The sequence below is a fragment of the Bathycoccus prasinos genome (genome assembly GCF_002220235.1).
Source record: "Bathycoccus prasinos genomic : Chromosome_8".
Lineage (NCBI taxonomy): Eukaryota > Viridiplantae > Chlorophyta > Mamiellophyceae > Mamiellales > Bathycoccaceae > Bathycoccus > Bathycoccus prasinos.
In genome coordinates this window covers 772,391-796,858 of record NC_024001.1, presented here as the reverse complement: position 1 = coordinate 796,858, position 24,468 = coordinate 772,391, and the positions used below count along the sequence as shown (strand labels likewise).

General features: G+C 48.3%; 12 protein-coding genes across 12 annotated transcripts; 6 read left to right on the top strand and 6 right to left on the bottom strand.

Annotated features, from left to right (window-relative positions):
• Nucleotides 1–149: 149 nt before the first annotated feature.
• Bathy08g04370 (alanyl-tRNA synthetase) lies at nt 150–3,734 on the top strand (the record flags this gene model as incomplete). Its single annotated transcript, XM_007511685.1, has 1 exon — nt 150–3,734. The coding sequence occupies one exon, from the start codon at nt 150–152 to the stop codon at nt 3,732–3,734; it is 3,585 nt and encodes a 1,194-aa protein (XP_007511747.1).
• Nucleotides 3,735–3,978: 244 nt separating this feature from the next.
• Nucleotides 3,979–5,058, top strand: Bathy08g04360 (predicted protein; the record flags this gene model as incomplete). The annotated part of the gene is made up of 1 exon (XM_007511462.1): nt 3,979–5,058. The coding sequence occupies one exon, from the start codon at nt 3,979–3,981 to the stop codon at nt 5,056–5,058; it is 1,080 nt and encodes a 359-aa protein (XP_007511524.1).
• Nucleotides 5,059–5,388: 330 nt separating this feature from the next.
• Nucleotides 5,389–6,085, bottom strand: Bathy08g04350 (predicted protein; the record flags this gene model as incomplete). The annotated part of the gene is made up of 2 exons (XM_007511584.1): nt 5,389–5,849; nt 6,043–6,085. The coding sequence occupies 2 exons, from the start codon at nt 6,083–6,085 to the stop codon at nt 5,389–5,391; spliced, it is 504 nt and encodes a 167-aa protein (XP_007511646.1).
• Nucleotides 6,086–6,586: 501 nt separating this feature from the next.
• Bathy08g04340 (predicted protein) lies at nt 6,587–8,002 on the top strand (the record flags this gene model as incomplete). The annotated part of the gene is made up of 1 exon (XM_007511327.1): nt 6,587–8,002. One exon carries the CDS (start codon nt 6,587–6,589, stop codon nt 8,000–8,002), a length of 1,416 nt encoding a protein of 471 aa, XP_007511389.1.
• A 60-nt stretch (nt 8,003–8,062) lies between these two features.
• Bathy08g04330 (predicted protein) lies at nt 8,063–8,524 on the bottom strand (the record flags this gene model as incomplete). The annotated part of the gene is made up of 1 exon (XM_007511424.1): nt 8,063–8,524. One exon carries the CDS (start codon nt 8,522–8,524, stop codon nt 8,063–8,065), a length of 462 nt encoding a protein of 153 aa, XP_007511486.1.
• Nucleotides 8,525–8,609: 85 nt separating this feature from the next.
• On the bottom strand, nt 8,610–9,239 carry Bathy08g04320 (unnamed protein product; the record flags this gene model as incomplete). Its single annotated transcript, XM_007511785.1, has 2 exons — nt 8,610–8,870; nt 9,150–9,239. The coding sequence occupies 2 exons, from the start codon at nt 9,237–9,239 to the stop codon at nt 8,610–8,612; spliced, it is 351 nt and encodes a 116-aa protein (XP_007511847.1).
• Nucleotides 9,240–9,345: 106 nt separating this feature from the next.
• On the top strand, nt 9,346–10,305 carry Bathy08g04310 (predicted protein; the record flags this gene model as incomplete). Its single annotated transcript, XM_007511483.1, has 1 exon — nt 9,346–10,305. The coding sequence occupies one exon, from the start codon at nt 9,346–9,348 to the stop codon at nt 10,303–10,305; it is 960 nt and encodes a 319-aa protein (XP_007511545.1).
• Nucleotides 10,306–10,411: 106 nt separating this feature from the next.
• Bathy08g04300 (predicted protein) lies at nt 10,412–15,079 on the bottom strand (the record flags this gene model as incomplete). Its single annotated transcript, XM_007511745.1, has 1 exon — nt 10,412–15,079. One exon carries the CDS (start codon nt 15,077–15,079, stop codon nt 10,412–10,414), a length of 4,668 nt encoding a protein of 1,555 aa, XP_007511807.1.
• Nucleotides 15,080–15,912: 833 nt separating this feature from the next.
• On the bottom strand, nt 15,913–16,890 carry Bathy08g04290 (unknown protein; the record flags this gene model as incomplete). The annotated part of the gene is made up of 1 exon (XM_007511606.1): nt 15,913–16,890. One exon carries the CDS (start codon nt 16,888–16,890, stop codon nt 15,913–15,915), a length of 978 nt encoding a protein of 325 aa, XP_007511668.1.
• An 808-nt stretch (nt 16,891–17,698) lies between these two features.
• Nucleotides 17,699–19,621, top strand: Bathy08g04280 (unknown protein; the record flags this gene model as incomplete). The annotated part of the gene is made up of 1 exon (XM_007511317.1): nt 17,699–19,621. The coding sequence occupies one exon, from the start codon at nt 17,699–17,701 to the stop codon at nt 19,619–19,621; it is 1,923 nt and encodes a 640-aa protein (XP_007511379.1).
• A 209-nt stretch (nt 19,622–19,830) lies between these two features.
• Bathy08g04270 (beclin 1 protein) lies at nt 19,831–21,492 on the top strand (the record flags this gene model as incomplete). The annotated part of the gene is made up of 1 exon (XM_007511669.1): nt 19,831–21,492. The coding sequence occupies one exon, from the start codon at nt 19,831–19,833 to the stop codon at nt 21,490–21,492; it is 1,662 nt and encodes a 553-aa protein (XP_007511731.1).
• A 163-nt stretch (nt 21,493–21,655) lies between these two features.
• Nucleotides 21,656–23,656, bottom strand: Bathy08g04260 (predicted protein; the record flags this gene model as incomplete). Its single annotated transcript, XM_007511520.1, has 1 exon — nt 21,656–23,656. The coding sequence occupies one exon, from the start codon at nt 23,654–23,656 to the stop codon at nt 21,656–21,658; it is 2,001 nt and encodes a 666-aa protein (XP_007511582.1).
• Between the last annotated feature and the right edge of the window lie 812 nt (nt 23,657–24,468).

Genomic DNA, 24,468 nt, shown 5'->3' with positions numbered 1-24,468 from the left:
TTCTGTTCTTGATGTTGTTGTGTGAGAAAGTGTTCGTAATCTCTCTTTATTATTTATAAACGGACACGCAATCGCACGCATCTTTGAGATATATATACACACATAACGTGCAGTTATTCTTATTGTTGTTCTTATTAAAATTGAAAAAAATGAAGCTGTACGGGCCGACGTCTCGTTCGCATCGGATTGCAGTCACCGCGAAGTATTGTTCGATTCGATTGGACTACGTCCCGGTGACGATGGGGGAAACGAACAAAACGGAAGAGTATCTGAAGATGAACCCGTTCGGTAAGGTGCCGATGCTGGTGTGCGACGACGCGAATGAGACGGCGGTGTTTGAATCGAACGCGATTTGCCGATATTTGTGCTCTGTGAGTGGCGAGATGGTATACCCGAAGGAAAGCGGGGGTGCGGAATTGCGAGCGAAAATCGACGGCTTTATGGATAGTTTTAACCAGTTGGACGCGAGCGGACCGGGGTGGTTGTACCCAATCATCGGGATCGGGAAAGCCAGAGGTGTCGCGTACGACGAAATAAACGAGGAGAGGACGAAGAAAACATGTCGCTCTTTTTTGACGAGTTTAGAACAGCACTTGAAGAAAACGATGGCGGAGAAGAGAGGCGCGTTTTTAGTCCCAGAGAGAGGCTTTACGTTGGCGGATATCGTCGGCGCGTCGAGTTGCGAGAATTTGTTTTTACACCTGATTCCTGAGAACGAGTGGAACGAAGAGTATCCGGCGGTGAAGTTTTGGTTGGAAACGGTGTACGCGTTGCCGGAATGGTTAGAAGCGGTCGGGAAGATGACGTGTTGTCAAGAACCGATGCGATGGGAAGGCGAAGTGAAAGCGCTGAAAAACTTGCCCATCGATCAAACCGAAAATTGCAGTTGGTCCGCGGCGAAAGTTCGAAATACGTTCACTTCTTTTTTTGAAAGCAAGCACGCGCACACGATCGTGCCGTCTTCGCCAGTTGTGCCGCACGACGATCCGACTTTACTCTTTGCCAACGCCGGCATGAACCAGTTCAAACCAATCTTTTTAGGCACGTGCGACCCGAAATCACCGCTGTATACGTTGAAAAGAGTCACGGATTCGCAAAAGTGCATTCGCGCCGGAGGTAAACATAACGATTTAGACGACGTCGGGAAAGACACGTATCATCACACGTTCTTTGAAATGCTCGGGAACTGGTCATTTGGCGATTACTTTAAAGAAGGCGCCATTTCCATGGCGTGGGAGTTGTTAACGGAGGTGTACAAAATCGACCCGGATCGATTATACGCGACGTATTTCGGTGGCGATCCAAAGCAAGGTTTAGAACCGGATTTAGAAGCGAGAGATATTTGGTTGAAGTTTCTCCCAGCCTCGAAAGTGCTACCCTTCGATTGCGCGGATAACTTTTGGGAGATGGGCGATACTGGACCGTGCGGTCCCTGTACCGAAATCCATTTCGATCGAATTGGTAACAGAGACGCGTCGAGTTTAGTCAACATGGACGATCCGAACTGTTTGGAGATTTGGAACTTGGTGTTTATTCAATACAACCGAGAGGAAGGTGGGGTTTTGAAACCGTTACCGAGCAAACACGTAGATACCGGCATGGGTTTCGAACGCTTGGCGAGTTGCTTACAAGACCGACCGTCGAACTACGATACGGATGTATTTCTCCCGATTTTCAGAGAGATTCAAAGAGTGACCGGTTCGTCGCCTTACACCGGTTTGTTAGGTGTCGCTGATGCTGGAGAGAAAGATATGGCGTACAGAGTAGTCGCAGATCACGTGAGAACGTTAACCGTCGCCATAGCGGACGGCGCCAGTCCCGGGTCAGATGGGAGAAACTACGTCTTGAGAAGAGTCTTGAGAAGAGCCGTTCGATTTGGACGCGAGAAATTGAACGCCAAACAAGGCTTTTTCCACAAGTTGGTACCGACGGTTGTAAAAATGCTCGGCGAAACGTTTCCGGAAATCAAGAAAGAGGAAAAAAGAGTCATCGAAATCATCGCCGAAGAAGAGGAATCGTTTGGAAAGACACTTTTGAAAGGTATCGAAAAGTTTAAGAAAATTGCGGAAGGCGCGAGAGGTGAAAACAGAAACGTCATTTCTGGCGTCGAGGCGTTTTTATTGTGGGAATCTTTTGGTTTCCCGAACGATTTAACGGAAATCATGTGCGAGGAGAACGGTTTGACGTTGAACAACGAAGAGTTTGACCAAGTGTTCAAAGCGGCGCAAGAGAAATCGAGAATGAGCTCCAAGAAGAACACCGGCGTGGATTTGTTGTTCCAAGCGGAAGCGACGGCATGGTTGTCGAATAACAACATCGCAACTACAAATGATTCGTTCAAGTACGTCAAAAACGTTCCGAAAGTGGATACGACAGTCAAAGCGATTTTGACGAGCTCGGACGGATTCGTTCAATCTACGGAAGGACAAAGCGGGCCGTTTGGTTTGATTTTAGAATCGACACCATTTTACGCAGAATCTGGAGGTCAGGTTTCTGATACCGGGTCTCTGAACGTCAACGGTAAAGATTTATCTGTTTCCGAGGCGAAAGCGGCTGCTGGGTACATCTTGCACGTCCTATCGGATGATTCCGTTTCGGTTTCGGTTGGCGACGCGTGCACCGCGCAAGTCGACGTTGCTCGACGTTCGGACATCATGCCTAATCACACGATGACACACGTCGTTAACTTTGCCTTGCGCGAAGTCTTAGGAAACGACGTCAACCAGAAAGGTTCCGTCGTGGACGACGAAAAGTTGCGTTTTGACTTTTCCCACAACAAACCAGTCACGGCGAAGCAAATCCAAGAGGCGCAAGACATCGTCAACTCGCAAATTAAAGAAAACTTGTCCGTCCACACGAGAGAGGTGGCGTTAACGGACGCGCAGAAAATCAACGGTTTGCGCGCGGTATTCGGTGAAGTGTATCCTGACCCGGTCAGAGTCGTTTCTGTCGGTCCAGCCATCGACGATTTGTTATCCAATCCGTCCAACGAGGCGTGGGCGAAGCGATCGATTGAGTTTTGCGGCGGCACGCATTTGAAAAGCACCGCGGAAGCGGAAGATTTTGCCATCATCGAAGAAGTCGGCACAGCGAAAGGTATTCGACGCATCACTGCAGCCACGAAAGGCCAAGCGAGGCAAGCCTTCCAGAATGCCAAAGATTTCATGGATACGATTGATGCGACGGCGAAAATTACCGATTTAACCGAGCTCTCCGCGCAACTGTCTTTGTTGAAAGGTTCCATCGACGACGCGGAGAAAACGATGCCGTTCGCTTCTCGAGAAAATTTGAGAGAGTTGATCGTCCGAGAAAATAAGCGATACTTGGATGAAAAGAAAAAAGCCGCCGCTGAAGCAGCCGCTAAAGCCATCGAGCAACTCTCCGTCATGTGCGGCGAAGCCTCCTCCAAGAGCGAAAACTTTCTCGTCGCCAACCTCGGCGAAGGTTTAGACGCGAAAGTGTTGGGCGAGTGCGCGCAATCGGTCGCCGCGAAAGGTTTATCGTGCGCATTGTTCGCCACGAACGACGGGAAAGCCGTCGCGTTGTGTTCGGTCCCTTCCGACGTGAAGAACAAAACCAACGAGGCTAAAAACTGGTTAGATGTGTGCTTGAAGCCGCTCGGAGGGAAAGGCGGCGGTAAAAAAGGCGTCGCGCAAGGCCAAGGACCAAACGCTGAAGCGATGACCGAAGCCATGGATGCCGCCGCGGCGTTCGCCAAGATGTCCATTAAATAACAACGCACTCACAATAACAACAATATAACACATACTAGATAGCAGAAGAGAGAGACTATTTCTATACATTGATACTATGCTACCAAATAGTACAGCATTTTGGATAAAACAACAACAGACTTTTCTTCAGAAGAAAAAGAGCGACTTCTTTTGAGCGACGACGAAGAACAACGAACGCTCTCTTTCTCTCTCTCTCTCTTCCACGTTTTAAGAACGGCATCATTCATTGTTCGCGGCTGTGCGCATGTTGCTTTCCTCCAAAAACAAACCGTTTTCCACGCTCCAAATCGCCGGCGCTGGTCTGCTCCATTTACAAAAGAAACCGAAAGCGACGGCTTTCCAATGCGCGTCGGTGGCGTTTAGCTACATGGCGTGCGCGGTCGCTTTACTCTGTTTCAATAAAACCGCGTTATCTTTGTACGATTTTCCGTTTGCAAACGTCATCACCTTATCGCAACTGATCGTATCGACGATGCTTTTGTATGTGTTTAAAAGACTGAACTTGATTGCGTTCGTGGACCAACAGGACGGCGAGGAAACGATGTCAAACAACGGGAAAGTGCCGAAAGGCGGATTAAACGTGAAAACGGGATTCCCAACCGTGAAGTTATTTCGAACGACGTTACCGTTAGCTCTCGCGTATTTAACGTACATGTTGTTGTCCATGATTTCGTTGAGAGGCGTAAACTTACCGATGTATACGACGTTGCGAAGAACTACCGGCGCGTTTACGATGGCGACCGAGTTCCTGGCGTTTGGGAAAGCGCAAGAGAGAGACGTGATTTTTGCGGTGATGCTTATGGTGTTAGGCGCAATTATAGCCGGAATGAACGATATGGAGTTTAATTTGTATGGATATTTCATGGTCGTTCTGAATAACGTGGCAACGAGCGTGTATTTGATCATGATTGGACGCGTATCCAAGAAGAGCGGATTGAACGCGTTCGGGTTGATGTGGACGAACGGAATTTGGTGCGGCGCGCCGTTGTTCGCGCTATCTTTGTTAAGAGGGGAAGTGTTCAGTACGATTGTTTATATAAACGAAAATAGTGGGTTCGTTAAAGTCTTGTTCGGTTCATGCGTGCTGGCGTTCGCGCTGAACTACTCTATATTCTTAAACACGTCGATGAACTCGGCGTTGACGCAAGCTATTTGCGGCAACGTGAAAGATCTAGCGGTGGTGTGGATTGGGTACATATTCTTTGGTGGGGTGTTCCAATGGGCGAACTTTAGCGGAATGATTGTGGGGGTGTTTGGAAGTGTGTATTACGCGGCTATAAAGTTGAAGAAGACGCGAGTGAAAGACCCGAAAGAGAGCGAATAGTTAGACGGGAGAGTTGTTTTTATTAAAAGTAGATTTGTAGGAAACGCGTTGTTGATTCAAAGTAAAAGTAATGTAATATCGGTATTTCAAATCTTTGTATCGATATGGGTAGTAGTACTCTCTTCTTCTTCTTCTTCTTCTTCTTCTTTTTCCTTGCTTTTTCGTATCCTCTCTCTCTCTCTCTTATGTCTATCTCTTTCTAGCGTGCTCTCTTTTATATATTCTCTCTTCTATAATACTTTAAAACATTTCTGCGTTATCCCTCTCTTTCTCTCTCTCTCTCTCTGTCTCTTTATTCCATCCTTCATCGCGTGTGCTTCTCTCCTCATTTCAAAAGCACTCCTCTTGACTCTTCCTCACGCATCTCGCCACCCGTTTCTTAAATCCCGCGTAATCCTCTCGAAACATCTTCGCCGCGTCGATATTCGCCGGCGACTCGTCGTTCGGCGAGGACAACATCGATATAATCGACAGCATAATCGTCTCCACCGTTTGCACCGGCGACCACCGCTCGCTGGCGCACTCGTACCCCATCGGGTCATCCCCGGCGTCGTGTAAGATAGATATGCACACCCTCCCGTCTGGATACACGTTCGGGTGCCAAATTTCCGATTTAAATTTCACGTCCGGCGGTTTGTTCGGGTAATCTTTCGGGAACGTCATCGTCGCCGTGAAGAAACCGCCCTCATATAACGTATCCGGAGGGCCCATGATGGTTACTTGCCATTGTAAGACGTTGGAATCGTCCACTAAACCCGCGGAGAAGCCCTCGATTGGGTTCCGAGTTAAATCTGTTTTATTTTTCGCATTCGTAGTAGTAGTAGTATTAATCAGAAGAGAAGGAGGAAAAAGTCAGTACAAAATGTTGGAGTCGCCCCTCGTCGCTCTCCTCGCAGAAAAAATCATCGTCCACATCATAATCATCCATCATCCAAGAGAGAGACAGACAGACAAAACAAAAGAAGGACAAGAAAAACGACGCACCTCTCAGCTGGTTTCGTAACAGAAGCACCGCTTGGTCGGTCATTCTCTTTCCCTCTCTCTTTTCGCGCCGCTGCTTGTTTTTTAATGAGTGGTTTAGTATTTATCACACGAAAACAACGGAGAGATCCAACGCAAACTTCTTCGCGGAGATGATGAGAGTCTTCGTCGTCTCGTCTTTAATAATAAATCGTCGGTCGTCTTCTGAATCGTGTCGCTGTTATTCCCTAAGCTACTCGTACTACTACTACTAAGTCTGTCTTTCTGTGTGAGTGTGTGAGTGTGTACGTGTGTGTGTATTCCTCTTCCGCTCTCCTCGCGTTCTAAAAATGACGAGCGAAAGAGAGAAAGAGACAAGAGTCGACGAGAGTAAAAAGAAGAGACGAAAAGATCATTTCTTCTTCATTTCTTTGCAAACAAACACAAGGATTTGGCAATCGTTTGGCATTTCTGTTTCTTCTTTTTTCTTTTTTTTTTTCTTTTTTGCGCAAAACACAAACACAAAAAGGTCGAAAAACTTCGTACGTTTAAAAATATATATGGATGTATGGATTTAGAGAGCGAGGGAGAGGAGGAGGACGAGGCGGGACAGGAACAAGAACGAGAACAGCGATTACAGCAGCAGAGACGACGAGTGTTCGTGGCCGTTTGCTTTGAAATCGAGGAGGAGAGTGGTAATAATAATAATAATAAGGATGATGATGATGAAAATGCGAGCGAACTGGAAGAACGTCTTCTCGATGTTACAATTCAATGGAAGAGAAGACGGTTGGTCGTGCACGAGTGGAGGACGGTGAGAGATAGAAGCGGAGCTCGATTAGAAGAAGAAGAAGATAAACTCGTGGGTGTCGGTGGCGGAAAAGAGGGCAAGCTGTATTTTGATATCCTTTTGTCGTTTTTAGGGACGTCTGGGGACGAGTCTCTTCTGTTGAGAAAGATGTGGACCCGAGTCGTTCGTCACGAGAAAAGGCTCGACGTATTTTTGAAAGACGACTTTGGAGGCGACGACGGGAGGAAAAGGAGGAGCAGGAACGCGATGATGATTACGGCGAAGGACGCGGACGTGTTGATGTCGGCACCGTGCCGGTTTCCGTTTTTGAAAGACGAGAGCGAGAGTTGCGACGGTAAATACAGTTACGATAAAAGACACGAGAGAGAGAAAAAGGACGACTTGAGAGAAAACTTCCGAGCGAACGGGTATTTGATTGCTGACGGTGGTACCGCTGCGAAAGGAACGAGCAGTTGTCGAGTGTCAAAAACGCTCGTTGATTCGTTTCGAATGAAAACGCACGAGAGAATCGAGGTAATTTTAAGCGCCCTGCGAGAGAATCATTCGCACGTTTCTGTTGGAACCGACGCGTTTGCTTATAAAGAAATCGGGAGTCGAGGGAAGTATCGATTCGACGCGTTATTCGATAAAGAAAAGGAGGAGGAAGATGCACTTTTTAAGTTCGCTAAATCAGACGCGCCGTGGGTGGAACCGGTGAAGGATATTTTACGGAACGCAGAAGATATAGACATTAACATATCCATCGTTTGGACGGAACCGAACTGTTCAGACCAAGAGTGGCATTGCGACGGCGCGCACAGAGGCGACCAGGAAACGTACGACGAACAAACGGGCGCTTTAGTCAAAACGCACGGTCCACCGTACGCCGTGTGTGTATTCATGGCCCTCCTCGATTTGGACGATACGGTTGGATACACAGAATTTTGGCCAACTTCGCATAAAAATGCCGGTTTACTCGGGTTCGGAGCAGCCGCGCACGCTTTAGGTGGCGTGCAATCGACCAAAAACGCTAAAGCGGGAGATTGGGTCGTGTACGATTATCGATTGATGCACAGAGGCATCGGAAACGAAAGTAAAGACACGCGGCGACCGATATTGCAGTTTATGTATGCCGTGGACGGGTATAAAGAACGGAAAAATTACGGCCAGAAGAGTGTGTTTCGTCCCGGTTGAAGGTGTCGTCGTTTGCGACGACACGTGTATTTTTATTAGTGCTGCTACTGCATCTGTGCGCTACGTGCTACTACTACCACCACTCCCACTTGTGCGACTCCTACTTTCCTCTAAGCTCTCCGACATCCGTCTCCTCTTCTCCCTCGCTTTTCTCCTCGCCTCCTCCGCTGTGACATTTTTAGGTAAACCTACGCTCTCGTAGCTCCCAACTTCCTCTCGTAACCCCTCGTGTACAATCTTCACGTCCCCACCTCCTGAACTCGTCACGTTCGCCATCCTCTCGTACGCGATGCCGTAGTTTTTGCAATAGAAAATTCTCGTTTTCGCGTAATCGATCGCTTTTTGCACGTGCGCATGGTCTTTCAAGAATCGGTTTTCTCTGAATCGATTCTTGCACTCCGAGGTGATGTATTCCGCCTCTTTAAGGCTATCGCGTTTCATTTTTCTCGCCAAGCGAAACATGTGCCGGAAAAGCGAGAGCACTTCCGCCCTTTGAAGAAGCGAAGAAGAAGGAGAAGACATGAGTATTACGAACGAGTTTTTGTGCGCGCGTAATAATGTGTGACGAATTCGTGGAAGTACTTCTCTTAGGGGATTTTCAAATCTATTACTCTTCGTCTTCGCTCTCGTCCTCTAAGTTCGCCGCGGCGTACATCTGTTTCGTAAACACCGGCCTCGTCGATCGACTGGCTCGTCCACCGGCGATGATGTTTGACTGGTCGACTTCGTCGCCGGATAAATCGTCGATGACGTCTGAGTTTTCCGAATCCGAATCATCTTGTTTCTTCTTCTTCTTCTTCTTCTTCGTGTCTGTCTTTTGCTTCTTTTGCTTCGGTTCACCTTCGTCGTCCGTGCTCTCGGCTTCCTCCTGATAAATTTTATACGCACAGAGAGAGAGAGAGAAAAGGAATTCGTCAGCACTTCTGTGCGAGAGTACCGCAGAGGCGCAGCGCTGTTCTCACGCCGTGCTCTTCTAAACCCGCCGCAAAGCGCACAAAGAAAGCGCGAGAGACACGAATTGAATTCAAAAATCATCATCCCCCAACACACACAAAGCGCTCTTCTAAGAACAACAACAACAACGACGACGACAACGCGACAAAGAAGAAGAAGAAGAACGAGAACAATAAATAAACATAATAAATACCTCGGAATCGGAGGATTCCTCCTTCTCCTTCTTCTGTGGGAGGAGGACTTTCTCCTCGTCCTCGGAATCGCTCTCTAACACCACTCCCATTTGGTTGCTCTTTCGTTGCCTCTGTCGTGTGTTTCAAATTTAAGTGAAGATTTCCCCATTGCAACAAAGAAAGAAACACTCGAAAAGCTTCGCTGAAAAAAGGACGATGACGAGCAACGACACCACCATCCAAACGACCATGACGAAGATTTTCTGTTCCATATTCCTGGTCTGTTTTACCCTCGGTCGATTCTTGACGACGAAAAAGGAGAAGAAGAACGCGACGTCGAGGAGGACGGCAGCGAGAGCATCGTCCTCGTCGTATTCGTCGTTCTCGTCGTTTCAGTGCCAAACAAACCCTTCAAAGAAAGCGGCGGAGAAGTTTACATTCACCGTTTCCTTGTGCTGGATAACCTCCATCGCGATAATAATTTTGCTTAAACTGTACGAAGGGTTCACGCGATGGCATTATTTACTCTATTGCGGTGCGTGTGCGTTGCCGTATGTTGTGTATCCTCTGTGGAAACCGTTCGAAGAGGATAAAGGCGTACCGGTGTGGGAAAGATACGTGGTGAAAGCAAACGCGTGGATTGGCATTTTGTCCTTCGTCGGCAATTACATTTGGACGCACTATTTTTATTCCGTTTTAAACGCCAAGTACACGTTTGACGCGCACAGGTTGAACGACGTGCCGATTTCGATGTATCTCATGACGCACGCGTATTTTATGTTTTACCACGCGATGACGAATTCGATTTTACGGAAGATTAAGACGAGTTACGAGAAAGATGTATTCAGAGACGTGTTTTATGCGACAGTTGTGGCGGCGTTAGCGTACACGACGGCGTTTATGGAAACGTTGACTATATGTGCGTTTCCGTACTGGGAGTTTACCAATAGGAACATGGCGTATACGCTCGGGAGCGCGTTTTACGGGATTTATTTCATAGTCAGTTTTCCAATGTTTTTGATGGTGGATGAAGACGTGACGACCGCGAAAGGGAAGAAGAACACATATTCCATGTGGCGAGTGGTATGGGAGAGTTTAGGGAGTTGCATGCTGGTGACGCTGTTGTTGGATTTCGTGAGAATTGGTTTGACTGATGTCAGTTTTACGATGAAATAGATGAAATAGAGAATTGAAATCAAGCCACGTTTCGCGTCATCATTACAGAGTGTGTATTTTTATCAATATGTGTAAACAAACTGCTATGCTATATGGTGCGCATTATTTACGCCATCTTCTTTTTCTCTTTGAGCTCTAACAAGCGCGGTGAATGGCGCACCGGAGGTGAAGCGATGGAAACTATTTTTTTCTTCGACGTTGGTGATTTCATCACGTGGCCAATACTAATAGGTTTCTTTTGCGGCGAGGCTTTTTGCGGCGACGACGTTTGCGGAAGGGTAGCTTGCTGTTGATGCTGATGCGAGTCCCAGACGCTTCTTCTCTTCTTCTTTGGCGTTTGCGCATACTTCCAAATCGACGGTTGCGCGTCTCTTAAACACTCCAACACTCCGTTCAATCTTTCCGCGTGTTTCTTGCACTGCTCGGCGGACGCTCGCAACTCGTTCAAGATCATCGCGTCTTCGTCGTTGACTTCGTCTTCATCGTTTCCAACAACTACATTCTTCTTCTTAATAGCCGAAGTTAACACGTTCGCGCGATTTTCGTTCGTCAAGGAAAGATACATGGTCGTATCTTTAATTTTACGACATCTGGCGACGTCTCGAGCGTATTGATGCGAGCGCATAATCGACTCGCAAAATTTGGCGTTTTCGTACGAACAAATGGTGTGGAGGATATCGCACGCCAACAAGAACGGATTTTCGAGATCTGACTCGCTCTCGTAATCTCTGCACATTTGTAGAGTTTCTACGAGGATAGTCACCGAATCCGGACACCGTAAATAACAGGCTTCGATGGCAAGGTAACCAAAGAGTTTGGACTGGCACACTTCCGCAATCTTCGCATAGTTCCCGGCTAACGTTTTGACATCTTTACGACCGCAAGAGCGGGAAGATTTGAACAAAGTGTTCATCGTCCGTTCGATGTGCTTTCGTAAGTGATGCTGCCGGTACAAGAAACCGCGGATGTGTCTTTGCATCCTGATGGCCGCGAGGTGGCATTTTCGGTTATTCTCTTTCGACGCCTCTTTGAAAGCTTTGCGCGCTAAAACACCTCGAACGCGCGCCTGGAACTTGACCAGTTTAATCGCCGCGTTTTTATCTCGACGGTATTTGCGGAACTTCAACAACTCTTTCGCGAAATACATTCTGTAATAGCACTGTATCGTGATTGCAGCTTTGACTCGCTCCTCTTCCACTCGATTCTTCTCTTCAATTTCTCGCAACATTCGTCGCTCGCGATTCGCCTTTCGAAGCGCTCTTCTCTCTCGATGAATCCTGTAAATGTGTTGCATGTTCTCGGTGTAAGCACGTTTGAGGACGAATTCCTTTCGTAACTGGAATGCTCGAAACCTACTTTGAATTAAAGTAGCAGATGTATCCAAAACTAGCGCTTCTAGTTGCCTCTCTTCTTCAATCAACCGTTCCCGCTTTTCCTCTTCCTCGCGCTTCTCCATCTCGACGCGTTCTACTTCCTTCCTCTTCGCCTCTTTCATCTCCTCTACGCTTTTGCGGCCTAAATACCCCCGGTAACATTTCTGAATATCAAGTATCGCTTTTTTCTGCACGCGCACCGCGCGTCTCACTTGCCATCCTCTCGCCGAAGCTTGAATTACCATTGCAAAGTTATACTTGACATTTGCTTCCAACGCCGCTCTTTTCGCGCGGTAAAAGGATTGCATTCGAATGACATTCTCGCGCAATCTTTTGTATCCTTTCTTCGCAACGAAGCCTCGCGCGTGTTTTTCTATAACAATCGCCGCATTATGTCTCTTCTGGAGCATTTTTCGATCGGCTCGTCCTCTGCACATTTTTTGAAACGTCACCACGGCGTCCAACGAACGCTCGTACTCTTTCCTCGCGAAATAACCTCTTAAATGTTTACTAATCACCGTTTGCGCGCGAGACCACATGCGAGCGACATCCGCTACTTTCGGTCTATTTGGACGTTTCAATCGCCACCAACGCTGAATCTTCTTCGCTGAATCCACGCGTTCCACGTGCTGAATCACTCGCGAACACAAACACAAGAGGTACGTCGCCACGTCGCCGGTTTGCGGAACTGGGATATCTTTCTCTAAATTGAAACTGCCACTGCTGTTACCGGAGGACGGTAACGCCGAAGCTGACGTGTGGAAGCGAACATCGAATCCAGGAATCGGGACACCACCGATAGCTTTTAAACACTCGGCAACTTGCAAAAAATTCCTAGCGGCGATTTCTCTCGCGCGTTTGCGCTCGTCCATATCGATCGGGTGGTTCAATTCGAGATTTTCTCGCGAAAGACGTCTCGAACCGGTAAGACCCGGCGCGTATTTGCGAAGGATGGCGAGTAATACTCGTCCGTCGGCAAAATCGCTTCCTAAATTGGAACATTTGATCGAGTAGGAAGAAGAGAGAGATAATTCGGAACAACACGCTTTCGCCCACGTCAAGAGAAGCGCCTCGAGGCTGCACCTCGGCATGCCGTTCGGACGAGACGCGAGAGCGCCTTTGTTGTTTCGCATCTCGCGTTCTAAAGCTTGAATCGTACTGGTAGGAATCTTCGCGTTCGGGAACTTGCAAATTTCTTTCGTCAACATGTTCTTCGGGGCCGCGAGCGAGTTGCGGCTCATATTTTTCGTGTGCTCGTGCGTCATCATCGCCCATAGAATGCCACAAGTCGCCTCGCGATGACCATCGACGATATCCGACGGCGTGATTTTCGACCATGCGCCAGGTAACGCGACGCCTAAAACATCCTTTGCAGCATTCAAAGCCACTCGAACGTTGTTCAATTTATCCTCTCTCGTCTTCACTGGAAACGCGCACTCCGAAAGCAACGAGTGATGTTCGACCACTTTTTGTGTCTTCTTATCGATGGAGGCGAAAGTAACGTCCGGCGCTAACATTTCGATGAGTTTACACAGTCGAATACCATCTCTGAGATCGCTGGCTAAGTTTGTGACCGTGAAGTCGTACTCACTCGCGGCTGTTTGTTCGTAAGGCACGATGAAACCAGCTTTCTTCAAGTTGCGCAAAATGTCGCCTTCGCCGTAACACGACGCCGTGAGCAACTTTTGCGCTAATTCTCTCGTCGACTTGATGGAGGCATTCAAGTTGAACAGTTTCGGTGCTTTCGGGTGAGCTTTGTGGTTTTGCGCGCGGTCGAGTAACAAGACGAGCATCAAGATTCTTTCCAACACGACGTCGTTCAACGCGTTTTCGTAGCCTTCCGCAAACGGCGGTTGGCCGGGAAACTCGTCGCCTAATCCGTATTTGATCTCCATCTCGTGCGAACGAAACAACTTTTCGGAGCATTCTTTCGCGCATTCTCTCGGATTCTGCGGTTGCCATCTCATGGTGTCTCCCAAGACGGCATCGACGCCGAGTTTAAGCCAAAATGTATTCACCGAGCTGAGCGTTTTAATGAAATCTTGCTTCATGCGCAAGTCGCGAAGGAAAATACCGCCGTCGCTTTTTAAACGGATAAGTTTACTCTCAATTCTATATTCCACCTCACGCATGATGACGCCAACTTCTGCATCTTGCGTGTATAGATGCGCCATGACTCGTCGCGATGCAGCTCGAGCGTCTCGAAACTCGCGCGCTCGCATCTGTTCGGATTTCATTTTCACAGAGTGAGACGTCGACGCCGCTACTTCGGAGGTATCCCGAGGCGAAATCGTTCGGTTCAGCCAGGACACGAACTCGGCTTCTTGTTGACTCGCAAACTCTCTCGCACTTTCAAACCCATCAGATGTGACGGACGAGGATGTTGCTTTTACTTCTCCTTTTATTTCTTTTGTCGGTTTTGTTGATGATGCATTCTTGGAGTTGAGCAAACGCAAGGACGCCATCGTTAGCGGCTCTTCTTGCTCTTCGCGTTCCAACTCCTTCGCGTGTTGTTCAACAGCTTTCGAAGCGGCCACGTGCTTCGCCAAATTCTCCTGGTTCGACTGTCTTCGCCACGAAGCTGACGCCGCGTACGCGCTCGGCAATCCTTTAAAGCCTTCGTACGCTTCATCAAACGCATCATCCTCGATGACATTCTCCTTGTTCGCGCCAAACGCGTCCTCCTCTTCACTATCTCCTTCATCGATCATCGCTTCCATTTTATCTCGTTCTTGTTTTCGCGGCTTCTCCGTCGTTCCTTCTTCCTTCTTCACCACGGTCACCCCTCTCAATCTCACCGTAAATGTCTTTGCCTCTCCTTCGTCAAACACCTCCGTCGCGCACGTCTTACACACGAGCTTCAACGCCCCCACCGCCGTCGCTTTCTTCGAGACAACTTTCGGCGTCCATTTAATCGACACCGTCATTTCTTCGTCTCTCTTTACAATCTTCGGGAGTACCCCTCCTGCGAATCCGAACAGTTCGTATTCGCTTTTGTCTTCTTCTCCTTCAAACCGATACTCGCAAATCTTCCAATTCCGGTTCGTATCGTTGACTATTTTCACGCGCTCTTCCGCAGACGTCGTAATCTCAACCACACCAAACCTCACCACGGGTACCACTGCCATCGAGCGCAGCGATAAACCGTCTTTCTTCGCCTCTCTCTCCTTCGTTTTCTTCTTTGTCTTCTTCTCGTCGAAACTCTTTTTGTTGTTGTTGTTGTTGTTGTTGTTGTTTGCAAAATTCTTCGGTGGCAGTTGGATGCGTCGTCCCGTCTCGTTCTCGTTTCGCTCGGTCAGCGCGTTCCACAGCGCATTCGTCGTCGTATCATCACTACCACCATCAAAACCACCCTCCGCGTGCGCTTTAATGCGACTCACAGGAGAAGACCGCACCACCATTTAATACTATTAACTTGTGCGTTTACTCAATGTAAAGAAAAAAAGCTGTCGTGTTCTTTTTTTTGTTCCCCTCTTCTTCGATGCATTTTTCATTTAGGGTTTCAAAAATCCCCTAAAAACAACTCCCCTTAAATTTCCCCTCATTTTATTACACTTACCTAAAATCAGATATATCTACCTGTTGTGCGCAAACAAACGAACGAGAAGAAGAAGACGAAGATAAATGCCACCTCCACCATCATCTCGAAGAAGAGGAAACAGACGACAACAGGCGACGACAGGAGGAGGAGGAGGAGTTTCTACGAGGAGGAGGAAAAACTTGAGGGAAAAAGATCCGATGCAATATTACTCGCGAAAAATCGACCGGTATTTGGACGCACACCCGTGGTTCACGATGGTGTTGACGCAGTGTTTACTCTTTCTCACCGTCGCGATCGTTTGGATGATTTTCGGGGAGAAAATACAGAAAGTACACTTTGAACGGGTGAAACCATATCTGAGAGAACACGTGTGGCCGAAAGTTTTGAAGTTTTCGAGGGAGAATTTGCCGGAGAAGTGGCAGTTGAGCGAACGCGTGGTCGAGAAAGTGACGCAGAACTTAGGAAACGGGGCGGAGAGCGCGTCGTCATAAAGGAGTAGTAAATATATATAGTCATCAGTTCTTCCATTATTATTAGCATAACTTCATCCTCCCTCTCTTCATCTCTCTCTTTGCACTTTGTTTTTGTTCAAGTTGATAAAAAACCTCCTCTCTTTTCCCTTCTCTTTGATTCGCTTACGCCGCCGTGCGCGTCGGCGAAAAGAGTATCGCGCGAATCGATACGAGACGCTCGTCACGCCGAGATGCCGTTGAATTGCATCTCTCGCAACGACATGTTCCCGATCGCCATATCCAACTCTCTCTGTTCTTTTTCCGCCACTTGCACTTCCAAACTCTCTCGCCACTTCAAATCGTTCAGTCGTCTCGTTTCTTTCTCTCTCCTCTCTCGCTCCTCGAGCGCTTCGATCTTCTTCCTCGCCTCCAAACGAAACCTTTTCTCTTCCATCTCGAGAAACTCCACTCGTCTCTTTTCGATGCCTTCGCCGTCGCCTTGCGCCATTTTCGCTTCCACCAATAGCAATCGCTTCCTCTTTTCCTCCGCGCGCTTCGTGTCCAACATCTCCTGCGCCTCCTCCGCTTTCCTCACAAACTCCGCGGCGCGTTCCACGTCTTGTTTTTTACGCAACGCTTTCTCCTCTCTCGCTTTGCGCATCTCAAACTCCGCCTCTCTCGCTCTCTCCTGATCCAACTGTCTCTTCTCCGTTTCTTTCCTCTTCCGTTCCTCGTCCAACTTTTCCGCCGTGCGTCTCTGTTGCGTGTCCAACATCCTCTCGACCATTTTTTCCTTCTCCTTCGCGAGTCGTTTTTGCTCCTGTTGCGAATCGAGCGTTTTGCGTATGTTGGCTTGCGTCTCGCGTTTTTTACGCAGCGCTTCGTCCGCGTCCCTTTTCGCTTTTTCGTCCGCCTCTTTCGCGAGCGCGTGGAATAACGACGCGCGTTTGAGCTGCAACGTCATCGCGCGCTTGTTGTTGACACCATCACCGTCACCACCATCGTTATTCTTCAAAGACAAAAACGAAGAGAGGCTGGGGGGGTCAACACCTAAAAAGTTAAAGCTTTCGTCGTCGTCGTCGTCGTCCTCGAGTCGTCGTTCCTCTTCTTCCTCTTCAACCCCGCGTTGTTGTTGTTCGGCAGAGAAGAAAAGCTCGGAGTGTGATGCGGGCGTGGAAGGCGGCGTATTCGTCGTCGTCTGAATCGTCGTCGTCGCCATTATTCGCGTGTTCTGATATGTATCTGCAAACAGCGTTTCTCTCTGTTGTTGTTGTTGTGTGTATTTTTAGAAAAAATGGAAGAAGAAAAAAAATACAGAAAAAACAAGCAGACAGAGAGAGACAAAAACAAACAAAAAGAAAGCAAGCACAAGAACACAAGAACAACGATACTACTACTACTACACGCGACACAACAAAAAAAAAGGACACGCACACATAAAAGACGCCGGTGAGGTTGAATCGAACAACTGGGCCGTCAAGCCCCCACAGGTTTGAAGCCTGCGCTCCGAGCCATCGAAGGTCACTCCGGCTTTAGTATGGAAGAAAGAGAACGCTCCAAGAGCAGCTTTCCTCCTTCACTATAACAACCCTAAACTCTTTTAATTAACATATAAATACACTGTATTATTTAGGGTTCTATAGTAAAAAATCCGCCCTACCGAGAAAAGAGCGACGCTGCCGCCATAAAGTTTGAACCTATCGCACTGCAGAGAAGAAGAAGATATGGGAGCACACGAGCGATGGAGGAGAATGACTCTGACGACGACAACCTCGCGGTGTTGTGAGAGTTTGTCGTCTTCTGTGTCTTCGTTTTCAAACGATATCTTTCGTCGTCGTTTGTCGTCGTCTTCTTCTTCTTCTTCGTGTGCGGAAACGAGACCATCTTCGAGCGAAGGACGATCGATCGATGATTACGCGGAAAAGGAGAGACGGATGTGCAGTCGCAATTCGAGAGCGTCCACGAGCGGGAGGAGGACTTCTTTGAATACGAATAACGTGAAGAACAAAAACTGCGTAAACAGAAGAATGTTCGCGTCGGACGCGTCGCCTCTCGTGTCGTCGACGATTGGTGAGACGAAGAAGAAGAAGAAGAGCAAAAATGCGGCTGCGTCGACGGCATCGTCATCTGCGGCGGAATCATCAAACGAGGACGAGGAGACAGAGGAGGAGAACGAGAACGATTCAGAAGACGCGAATGAAAACAAAGAGGATAATAAAAGTAGTCGTCTTGTCTTCACTACCTCTGAAAATGATGAAAATGATACATTCAGAGGGAACAAAGCCGGTCGTTTGTCAACGCAAGCGATTTCGAAACGAGGAGGAGGTCAAGAGGGGGCGGCGGGAAAACAAACGAGGACGAGTTTTTATAAACCGATGACCTCTCGAGCGCAAATAGACGGCATGAACTGCGAGCAGCTTTTAGAGGAAATCAAGCAGAGATTCCAATCGAAGAAGAAACCGTTTTTAGGCGGCGGGAACGTTCCGGCGGCGGCGGCGGCGACGAAGACGAAAACGGGAGAGAAGGGAGGCCAAAACCACCCGCGGACCGAATTGGAACCGTCGACGATCGAGATCGAAGGTTTTAAACACGAGATTAGCGAACGGTTAGCTTCGTTTTTAGGTTTTGGGGAAGGCGAGAGTGGAGTGAAAGCGACGAGGAGGTTTGTCGATCGACGGTTGAAGAGTTACTGCGAGGAGATGAATTTGTTCGTGGGAGAACGAGACGAAAGGGAAAAGAAAGTAAAGAGGATGAAAGATCCGGAGAATCCGGGGAAATGGGAAGATAGACGCTTCGTCTTGGATACCAAGTTGAGGCAATTGTTTCAAACGCCCGATGATATCGATCAGCTCTCGTTTCGGAAGAGAACGAAAGCGGAGGAGGAAGGAGAATTCTCGGACGGAGTCGCGCCGGTGTCTCTGTTTTTAGATCCGCACTTTGTGGATATTACCGACCAAGACGCTTCGCAACTGGTGCAATCGAAAACGTACGGCTCTAACGTCATCGTCAAGAAGAATAACAGAGTGTACGCCGTGCGCGAATCAGCGCTGAAGATTTTGTTACAAAGAGTTCGTTCGCCGAAAGATGTGCAGTATGCATTGGAAGCGGTCGCTTTGTTCCACATGGAACGCGCGGCGATGGGAAAAACCAGAGGTCTCGGTTTTGAGCGCGCGTACGAATTCATCAAGGCGTGTTGCGACGTTAAATCGTACGAAACAGCGATTTGGGCGTGCGAACAGTCTCGCTCGTTAGGCTTGAACTTGTCCAGAAAGACGTTATCGTTGCTTCTTTGGCACTTGCTCGATGCTAATCGCCCGTTGGAAGAAGTCCTTCGCGTGTACTCGGTGATTCGCAATCTCAAACTCGGCGTCGACGGGAAAACTGCCCAGTTTGTCGTTAAATCCGCCTTACAACACGGTCACGTCAACGCTGCGGCGGGCTATTGCGTTCAATTCATGCAAGCTGGCGTCAAAGTCAACCGAAAAACACCGACTGCGATAATGAACGCCGCCATCGAACACAACCTTCCAAACGCCGCCGTCGCGGTTGAACGCTGTTGGAACAAAGAGCAACCGCAACTCCCGAAAGCGCCTTTCGACCGGTTAGCGCTGGCACAAGCCTACGCGCTTTTAGCCGACGACGACGAGTGCACCAAAACCGCAAAATCTATCGTCGATACTCTCGACGACGCCTTTGACGAGGAGCTCAAAAACACAACCTCCCAAAAGCTCGCCCTTTGGCCGCAAAAACTGCTCGGCGTCGCCAACGAAGCCAAAGGCGGTGCGAGTAAAGAGATTCTAGAGCGGTGCAAACGCGGGATGACGCTGATTAAAAACGCGTGCGAGGGGGAGTTATTCCACGACGTGGACGTCGAGTACGCGTTTTCCACTTTACAAATTTTAGACGACGAAGACGAAGACGTTTTGGAAGAGAAGAAAGGAGAAGAGTAATAGACGCATAGAGAGAAAGAGAGAGAGAGAGAGAAAAGACCATTTCGTGTAATAGTAATACTACTAGTAATAATAATACTAATACTAATAATAAAGACCGAGAATGAGACGAAGAAGAGGGAAGCGTTTTCCTCTTTTATTGAAATCCCCATCATCATTCTTCTCTCAACCTTTTGAGCAAAATCTACACAAAAAAAGCACCAACATCCATGGGCACCATCGCCGGGTCTGCGATCGATTTAGACGTGCTCTACCTCGCGCCGGTTGGGGAGAATAATAACAACAATAACAACACATCTTCCTCCTCGCGTCCGTCTTCTCGTCTCGCGAACGCGCAACCTTCTTCTTCGTCCCCGACGACAAAGACGAATGCTTTTAATAACGCTGCCGGGGAAAACACCAACAAGGAAGGGAACGTAACCGTCGTCGTCGACGCGGGGACGAGTGATGATCATCAGACGACGAGCGACGGTATAGACGACCTCAATAAAAAACGTCCTCCTCCTTTCTTTCGATGTCAAAAGTGTAAAGTGCCTTTAGAGTTTTACGAGGAGAAAGAAGAGGAGAAAGAGGAGGACCGAGATCGAGCGAAGCGTATCGCGGATACGAGTGGGAAGTTGAAGGTGACAGCTGGCGAGAAGCAGTTTCGAGATTTTTTGTTGGAAGAAAAAGAAGAAGAAGAAATTGTAAACGAAGAGGAGCAAGACGAGAGTAACGAGACCGACGACGCCAAAGCGGCGTCTTCGTACGTGCACTTGCCGACGTCGGTGCAAAGAACGAAAACGTCGGACGCGCTGAAAGCGGCGGGGCAAACAGCCGCGACGCTCTCGAGAATATTCGACATCGCGAGCGAGAAAACGAAGCAGGACTTCCCCCTGTGCGAAACGTGTGCGAAAGAAGTAGAGGTGAATATGGACAAGATGTGCGAGGATTTGGAGGAGGAGTGCGAGAAGTACGAGAGGGCGATTGCGAGTTTAGATTTGAGCAAAGGCGGCGGTGGTCAAAACGGGAAGGAAAGAGAGGAAGAGGGAGCGAAGAAGAAGAAACAAGAGCGATTGGAAGAACTCGAACTCGAACTCGAACGAGCGTTTGAGAGAGATAAAGCGATAGAGTTAGAGGTTGAGAAATTAGAATTAGAGCTGGAAAAACAGAAAGTGCGGAAAAGAGCGTTGCAACGCAACGCGGCGCGAGTGAAGAAGGCTGAGTTTGAAATTTGGCACGAGGTGAACCAGTTTGAAATCGACGCTAAATCTTTGAAAGAAGAACGAGACGCGTTGGAAACCAAACTGGAACGCGCTTCGACGCAATTAGACTTACTAAGACGAACGAACGTATACAACGATGCCTTTCACATTTGGCACGACGGACCATTTGGGACCATCAACGGATTTCGATTAGGCCGCACGTCCACGGTGCCGGTGGAATGGGACGAAATCAACGCCGCGTGGGGGATGGCCACGTTACTCTTACAATCGCTCGCTAACGCGATGAAGATAGAATTCCGTTCACACGCATTGCGCCCGATGGGGTCGTTTCCAGCGGTGTGCGAAATCAACGCCAATACGAACACGGTGTCGCAGTGTTACGATTTGTTCGGTCCTGTGAACATCATGACCAGTCACAAGTACGATCGCGCCATTTGTGGTTTCCTGGCGTGTTTGGACGAACTCGGTAGGTATTTCGCGGAAAGAGATTTTGAGATGGGCGTAGAACCAGTGTTTCGGTACCCGTACTCGATCGAGGCGGACAAAGTAGACGGGAAGAAAGTTACGTTTACATTCAATAGAGACGAAAAATGGACGGCGGCTTTAAAGTTGGTTTTAACTGATTTGAAAATGGCCGTCAGTTACGTCGCGTCCCGTAACGGTTAAATGTATTTTTAAATAAGATATGGATAGATGTAGATTTCAATGAGCGCTATCGTAAGCTGTGCACAATTGATACATAGATACGTGACAGGTACTGGGTACTGGGTAGCTGTAATTTTTTTTTAAGTGTGTATTTGTACCGAAGATTTTTTCTACAACGAAACTCCTAATAATTTCTCATATAAGCTTGTCTCGCGACGCGTTCGGCGTCGATATCACTCAACGATTCTAAAAACTCCGGTAAGTCCGTTTTGGCTACTTGCACCACGCTTCCTTCGAAACTCCCGTGTTTCGTGTGCGCTCTCACTTGCTCTGCCGCGCGCGCGTACGATTGCATGAAAAAGTTACCTCCGCTTTCGATCGAATCTGTCTGCGGCTTTTCCGTCACGCCGACAACCAAGAAATAGTTCGGGTCAATCATAGACGGACCGACGACGATTAACGGTCTGAGAACTTTTTTCACCTGTCTCAAAGCATCTTGCAAAAACAACGCCAATCGCAAAAGCGTCAGCGGATGCTTAAATAAATCCACATCCGCAGGAGAACCGTGCTCGGTCAACGAAAAGTATCTCAACGAACCGAGCGTTTTAATCGAGCCTTTGTTCGACAAAGCGAACCCACCTTGACGAATGAGCGCACGTTGCACGCGCATAGCTCGTTGTAATCCATTTGATGTCTCTTCCCAGTTGCTCAAACTTAAAACCTTCGAGGCGGTCCAGAACGCTGCCGCCGAGGATTCCGGCGTGCCGTCTTCCTCATCGCCTCCTCCTCCCACGCTTTTCCGTCTGTTGTTGTTACTGTTACCTCTAATATCCATGTCATTTTCGGTGTTGATGTTTTCTTCGTTTTCCTTTTCGTCCTCATCGTCCTCTACGTCGCACCTGGAATAATTCTCTAAAATAGCCGTCGCGGCGTATACCACGTCCATCGCAGACATTTTTACTTTAAATCCATGGTGGTACGTAAACGACCAATACGTTAAATCGTGCAACCCGCCGTGCGATCCGGCGTGCTCTTTCAACTTTTCCCGCATTTGTTTCTCCATGTTTGGACTCATGTGCGAAAACTTCTGCTTCGCTTCTTGCAAGGACAACCCGCAAGTGGCCAACAACGAATCCAACAAGTGCACACCGCTCTCTTTCCACGTTTGCAATCGAGTGACAACGTACGGCGAATGCAGCATCGCATCGTATAAGTTCCAATGCCGCATCATCTCAAACCTTAATTCTTCTTCAATCGAAATCTTGCGATCCTCAAACACTTTCACCATCGTCCCGTCGTCCAAAGCTCTCTCCTGGTGCATGTTCCCGTTGATTTGATTGGATACTTGCGACATCAGCTGAAAGCAATACTGCTTATACGTCTCCTGACTCACTTTTTGGTGCGCCAACTGGTCGGTTAAACTCACAATCGCTAACCATAACAATAAATTCTTCTCCAGTCCCTCTTTCTTCATGTCAAACGCCATATCGAATGCGCACAACCCAGCCGATCGACCGTAATACGACCCGCGTCGCCAATACTCCACCCTTTCCGCCTGCCTTTTCTTTCTTCGCAACGCGACCGTCCTCGGCGACTCTGGCTGTTGAGCCTCTCTTTGCGACTGCCTCTCTCTTTGTCTATCAAGCTTGATTTGTTTGCGTCTTGCCGTTTCTTCCTCGTCGTCGTCGTCGTCTGAACTAAAATCCGACTCTGCTTCGTCCTCGTTCTTCTCGTCGTCGTCGTCCTCTTCCGAGTCCGTATCCATCTCCGGAAAGTAATCATCCCCTTCCTTTGAGTCATCTCTGATCACGTACACGTCCTTATTCTCCTCGGACACGTTTTGCAACGACAGCGGTCGGTGCGAATCCAACACGTACGCTCTGCAATTCACTTTCAAATCCATCATCTCTCTCACGTCCTCGGTCCCTCCGCAGTTTATCAAAACTATCGCCCGGTTTTGTTCATCGTCCGGGATTTCCTTCCCTCGTTTCCGCAGCTCCTCGCTCCCGCTCACCGGGAACACGGAAAACGGGACGTTATCCGACTGGAACATGGATTTTAAGATTCTGTACGCGCACAACGCGTCCACGTCCGAGGTGGAAACATAGATTAAAATCGGCGTTTGGTAGCCATCTCTGCGGATGATTTCGTAACAATGGCGGTAGTTTCCCCGTTCGACTAACATAGTGAAACTTCTTTATCGTGCCGTCGATCGAGCGCGTGCGTGCGTGCGCGTAGAGGTGTATGCGGGGTATGTGTGCGCGCGTAGGATGCGAGACAGCACACTTCACCGCGCGCAGCAAGCAAAAGGAAAGGGTGGTGGTGTTTGTGATGTGTATCTGGGATGCGCAGCGCAAGCGTTCGAATGGAGGAGGAGCCACTCGGTTTGAATTTTTGAATTTTTACAGTAAGGAGTTTTAGGGTTTTATGCTTTTTCTCTATGCTTTTCTGAAGGGAAGGGACACTTTCTTATAATATTTTGAAGAAGGTACCGAAAGATACCGTTCGTGTTGGTGATGATGGTTTATCCGGACGCGCGAAGAATGCTCCAATATAATATAACGGTGTTGTTCTTGTCGGCGAAGCGTGGATGGAATTGGTTTTCGGCGTCGGTATCGTCGTCGTCGTTTACGTCGTTCCTGCAGTAGAAAAGAAAACACAAAGCAAAAGTGGAAAAAAAACAAAAAAGACGAGAAAAAAAAACGAGAAAAAAAGACTCTGCTGAGAGTCAAACGCGTCCGGTCTCTCTCTCACATGTAACCACGCCGAAGCACGCAAAAAGTGCTTCGCGGTTCTCATCCGGACCAGACGCTTTTCGCTCTCCTGTTTTTCTTTTCTTTTCTCTTCTCTCTTTCTTCTCTCTTCCTTCTCTCTCTCTCTCTCTCTCTCTCTCTCTCCGTTCTCGCTTCTTCTTTTCCCTCGGCAGAAGGAGTCTTCTAAAAAAGCTATTGTTATATAAAATACATCTCTCTCTCTCCCATCCATCCATCTTTCCAT